The following is a 5,233-nucleotide window of genomic DNA, read 5'->3' as shown; positions in this document are numbered from 1 at the left end:
GAATTCTAATACTTTGGTTCTTAGTTACAAGTTAACTTCGAGTTAAGATTTTCAAACCTAATTGTCAGCTTTTTTTAGAGAAGTATCATTTCCATTAAAGGTTACTTGACCACATGATTAAGATGTTCACATTAGTTGATATTAGAGCTAGACTTTAGAATCAGGTTATACCTCTTATTTCTTGCGTTTTTGTTTTTGTGTTTTTCTTAGTGTTAGTTTTATCTTCGTTCTTGCATCTTTGATTTCATTCGGAACCCTAAGGGTTTCTTTCAGTTATATTTTTTTGTATGCATGATTTCTTATTTATTTTCATTATTATTGTTCTTCTTAGTTTATATAAGGTATTTTAACTAAAACTTATTATCAATTTTTTTAAAATATCATATGAAAATCATGTTTTTAAACATTAAATTGAAAACCTATTTGAATTAAATGTAAAATCAGAAATAAAAACCATCAAGTCTAAACATTTTCAATATATATGTTTGTTTAATGAAAAAGATTCGAGCTGAAATGTTAAGATATACATTTAAGTTTTTATTAAGGGTTACTTGACTACATGATTAAGATGTTCACATTAGTTGATATTAGAGTTAGACTTTAGAATCAAATTATACCTCTTATTTATTGTGTTTTTGGTTTTTTGTTTTTCTTAGTGTTAGTTTTATTTTTATTCTTGTATCTTTGATTTCATTCGGAACCCTAAGGGTCTCTTTCAGTTATATTTTTTTTTGTGCATGATTTCTTATTTATTTTCATTATTATTCTTTTTCTTAGTGTATATAAGGTATTTTAATTAAAACTTATTATCAATTGTTTAAAAATATTATATGAAAATCACGTTTTTGAACATTAAATTGAAAACCTATTTGAATTAAATGTAAAATCAGAAATGAAAACCATCAAGTTTAAACATTTTCAATATATGTGTTTGTTTAATGAAAAAGATCCGAGCTGAAATGTTAAAAATACGTTTAAGTTTTTAATGAGCTTTTTATGGAAAAGTAACATAGCAAGTTAGCACAAAAATACTATACAACGGTTTTAATCGACGATAATTCAAGTATTTTTTTAAAAATCAATCCCATCTTCAAATTAATTATCGAAGAAAGAAAAGAATAGAAATTACGTTTACGTTGATTTTTCAGCCCAATCGGTCCATCCAATACGCTACTGCTACTCCGTCTACATTACTTCACCCCGGAGAAAGGGGAAAATAAAATAAAACACTCTGTGCTCTCAACAAAGAAACCAAAAAGACAAGGGGCCAAAACTCTCCTGTCCTCCACCCAAATCATGAACCACTCTCTCTCTCTACCACCTTCCTCCTCTGTAGACGGCGAAGACACCGACATACCCGACCCATGGTACGGAAACATCCAATACCTCCTAAACATCTCAACAATAGGTCTCTTCTTTTGCATATTCATCTTCCTCTTCGCCAAGCTCCGCAGCGACCATCGCCGCATGCCTGTGTTCTCCGCCTTAACCACCAAGCTTCTCGCCGTATGGCACGCTACTGGCCGTGAAATCGCCAGCCATTGCGGTGCTGACGCGGCTCAGTTCCTTATAATTGAAGGTGGAAGCTTTGCTGTTGTTTTTTCAATTGGGGTCTTGTCAACTGGTGTTTTACTTCCTTTAAATATATATGGAGGGAGTCAAGTTATAAATGATGAGTTCTCTAAGACTACTGTTAATCATATCGAGAAAGGTTCAAGCTTTCTGTGGATTCATTTTGTTTTTGTTGTTTTTGTTGTGTTTTTAGTTCATTTTGGTATGTCATTGATTGAAAAGAGGCTTAAAGTTACTAGATTTAGAGATGGGAACGGGAATTTAAGTGACCCAAATCCGAATTCTACTGCTGCTTTTGCTATAATGGTTCAAGGATTGCCCAAAAGTATTGGAGATGATAGGAGGGTTTTACAAGAGTATTTTCAATATCGGTATCCCGGTAAGATTTATAAGGTTATTGTGCCTGTGGATTTGTGTGCATTTGATGATTTAGCGACGGAATTGATTAAAGTTAGGGATGAAATTACTTGGTTGGTTGTGAAAATTGATTCGAGGCTTTTGCCAGAAGAGAATGAGGGGCGTGGTGGTGGAGATGGGTTTTGGGAGAAGTTGCGACGTGTGGTGATTTGGCTGTGGAGAAATGTGAAGAGTCGGTGGGAAAAGATGATGGATAAGTTGGGGTATATGGATGAGGAGAAGTTGAGGATATTGCTGGAATTGAGGGAGGAGTTGGAGACGAAGTTGGTAGAATATAAAGAAGGTCGCGCACCAGGTGCTGGAGTTGCATTTGTGATATTTAAGGATGTTTACACGGCTAAACAAGCAGTTCAGGATTTTTGCAATGAGAAGAAGAGGCGATTTGGCAAATTCTTTTCTGTCATGGAGTTGAGGTTGCAGAGGAACCAATGGAAAGTTGAACGAGCTCCATTGGCGCCAGATATTTACTGGAACCATTTGGGGTCGTCAAAGTTGTCTATGAGGTTGAGGAGATTGTTTGTGAACACGTGCTTGCTGTTAATGCTTGTATTCTTCAGTTCTCCTCTTGCTGTGATAAGTGCTTTGAACAGCGCTGGTCGAATTATTGACGCAGAAGCAATGAATAATGCGCAATCATGGTTGGATTGGGTACAGAGTTCCAGCTGGTTAGCATCCCTCATCTTCCAGTTCCTGCCGAATGTTATTATATTTGTCAGCATGTATATAATAATTCCATCAGCTCTTTCTTATCTGTCCAATTTTGAACGTCATCTAACAGTGTCCGAGGAGCAAAGAGCTGCACTTCTGAAGATGGTTTGTTTTTTCCTTGTAAACCTTATTCTATTGAGAGGTCTTGTTGATTCTTCTTTGGAAAGTGCAATCCTAAATATGGGTAGGTGTTATTTCGATGGAGAAGATTGCAAGAGGATTGAGCAATACATGAGTGCATCATTTCTGTCAAGATCTTGTTTGTCTTCACTTGCATTTCTAATCACAAGTACTTTCTTGGGGATATCTTATGATCTTTTGGTTCCCGTCCCTTGGATAAAGAAGAAAATTCAGAAGTTTCAAAAGAATGACATGCTCCAGCTGGTGCCTGAGCAAAGTGAAGAGTACCCTTTGGAAGGTCAAGCCATAGATGCTCTTCAGATACCACTGATCCCTGATAATAACGTGTTTGATTCTCTCAGGTCGAATCAAATTGATGAAGAGGGACAAGATCTCTCCACTTATCCAATCAGCGGAACCTCTCCCATCCCCAAGCAGACATTTGATTTTGCTCAATATTACGCATTTAATTTGACAATATTTGGGCTGACCTTGATATATTCATCATTTGCTCCACTTGTTGTCCCTGTCGGTGCAGTTTATTTTGGGTATAGGTATGTGGTTGACAAGTACAACTTTCTGTTTGTATATAGAGTCAGGGGGTTTCCTGCTGGAAATGATGGGAGATTGATGGATACTGTATTGTGTATCATGCGGTTCTGTGTTGATCTGTTCCTCCTTTCAATGCTTCTGTTCTTCTCAGTTCAGGGTGATTCCATGAAGTTGCAAGCCATTTTCACACTTGGATTATTCGTATTGTATAAATTATTGCCTTCCGATAATGATAGTTTTCAACCAGCTCTTTTGGAACGTATACAAAACGTTGACAGCATTGTAGAGGGACCCATTGATTATGAGGTATTCTCACAACCCAGATTTGACTGGGATACATATCATTCATAGCTTGAAGCTTAACAATTTGTTGCAGTTAATCAATCTGTGACTTTTGTGGTATTCGCTTCATTGCTCTTATGTACATCTTTCTAGTCTTCGAGTAGGTTGTATAGTTCTGTGCAAGGTTTTTGCTCTGTTTCAAGAACTCCCTTTGAACTCTTTCTAACGAGTTACAAGAATTTGCTGCTACATTGTATTTTGAATAGCGGGAAATGTTATAACTTCTCTTTTCTTCCATCATTAAACTACACTAATTTCTTTTATATTTCCTCGGCCGATTGTGCCTCATTCAATATCCTACTTGCTTCATGGAAGATATTTACATCCTGGCTGGGTTTATCTTAGATTATTACCAGGAATAGGTTTCTTAAAGACCTTATTAAGAAAACTGGACTAGGTGGTGGTTTGTTGAAACTAGTAATGCTTAAACTTGAGATTGGTGCAAGGTTGTTCCGTGTTGTGCGCACAAGTATATGTATATTATTATCAGTTGCTAAAGGCTATGATGGGTTGCTTTCTTTTATTCCATCACGTCAGAACTCAAATTTTAAGATTTGTTAACAGCACCCGGTTAGTTTCAGGTCCTGCATTAGAAATATGTGCGCACGCAACTGTTTGTTATAAACGGAGATTTATATTTGTATATACTATATACTGCTGTGAAGTTCGTATATGCATAGGTCGGTCTAGTAAACTTTTTCTGTGTTGAATTCTTGAATCCTAGCTTATAAAATATGCATGGACACAAGATGCTCTGTGATATCATTATATTGAGCTCGCTGCAGTGTGAAGCCTGAGAACACGCATACAAAACACCTAGCTCGTTGCTTGTCTTCGCTTTATTACTGATGGGCCATTGTTTAGTTGGAAGCCCTATGCATCAGTCTCGCCATCAATACGCTCATCAATACGCTCCTGAATCCTGATTTTTAGCTTAATATTGGGAGATAATCTGGACTTGAATTCATCACCATTTGTTCTGTCATGGATTGTGGAGGTGAAATACCCTTGGTGTGAAGTTTGATCCCATGGTAGGAATTTATGTCGTGGTGAGAAATAGTCAGTAGGGGAAAAGTCAAACCATCTCCGGTGCCTTTATTATGGCTTGAAGGCCATATCGACGTGATCTCCACAGTTCACGTTATTACTCGGCTACGTTTTTCGCTCACCCAGACTTGTCCACTGAACTTTATTGGAGCTAAGGAAACTATCAAAATAAGAGGGACCTCTATTGCTCTTTTGCTAACTGGATACACTGCAGTACGAGAAGAACAAAAGGGGGCAACCTGTAGCTTCGTGAGAACTATTGCTTTTAATGGATTAGGCTTTGACACCTGCATCGATGAATCAGCAATTTTGGACCTGGTCCACGTGAATACGAGTAGTGTAATAGTTTTCCAGTCAAGAAACTGTGAACTTTATATATATATATATAAAGTTTACAGTTTCTTCTCTTTCAACAGCAGCAAAACACTTTCTAGAAAGTTCCGTGGGATGGTGTGTATATATATATATACACACA

The 5,233-nt window shown here is 36.8% G+C and overlaps 1 protein-coding gene across 1 annotated transcript; it reads left to right on the top strand.

Annotated features, from left to right (window-relative positions):
* The first annotated feature begins 1,118 nt into the window (after positions 1-1,118).
* LOC105119976 (CSC1-like protein At4g35870) lies at positions 1,119-3,976 on the top strand. Its single transcript, XM_011018176.1, has one exon. The coding sequence runs from the start codon at positions 1,297-1,299 to the stop codon at positions 3,718-3,720; it is 2,424 nt and encodes an 807-aa protein (XP_011016478.1). The 5' UTR covers positions 1,119-1,296; the 3' UTR covers positions 3,721-3,976.
* The last annotated feature ends 1,257 nt before the right edge of the window (positions 3,977-5,233 follow it).

The sequence above is a fragment of the Populus euphratica genome, unplaced genomic scaffold, assembly GCF_000495115.2.
Source record: "Populus euphratica unplaced genomic scaffold, PopEup_1.0 scaffold4229.1, whole genome shotgun sequence".
In the NCBI taxonomy this organism is placed as follows: Eukaryota; Viridiplantae; Streptophyta; class Magnoliopsida; order Malpighiales; family Salicaceae; genus Populus; species Populus euphratica.
The sequence above is the reverse complement of the archived record's forward strand: the minus strand, read 5'-3'. Positions and strand labels throughout refer to the sequence as shown.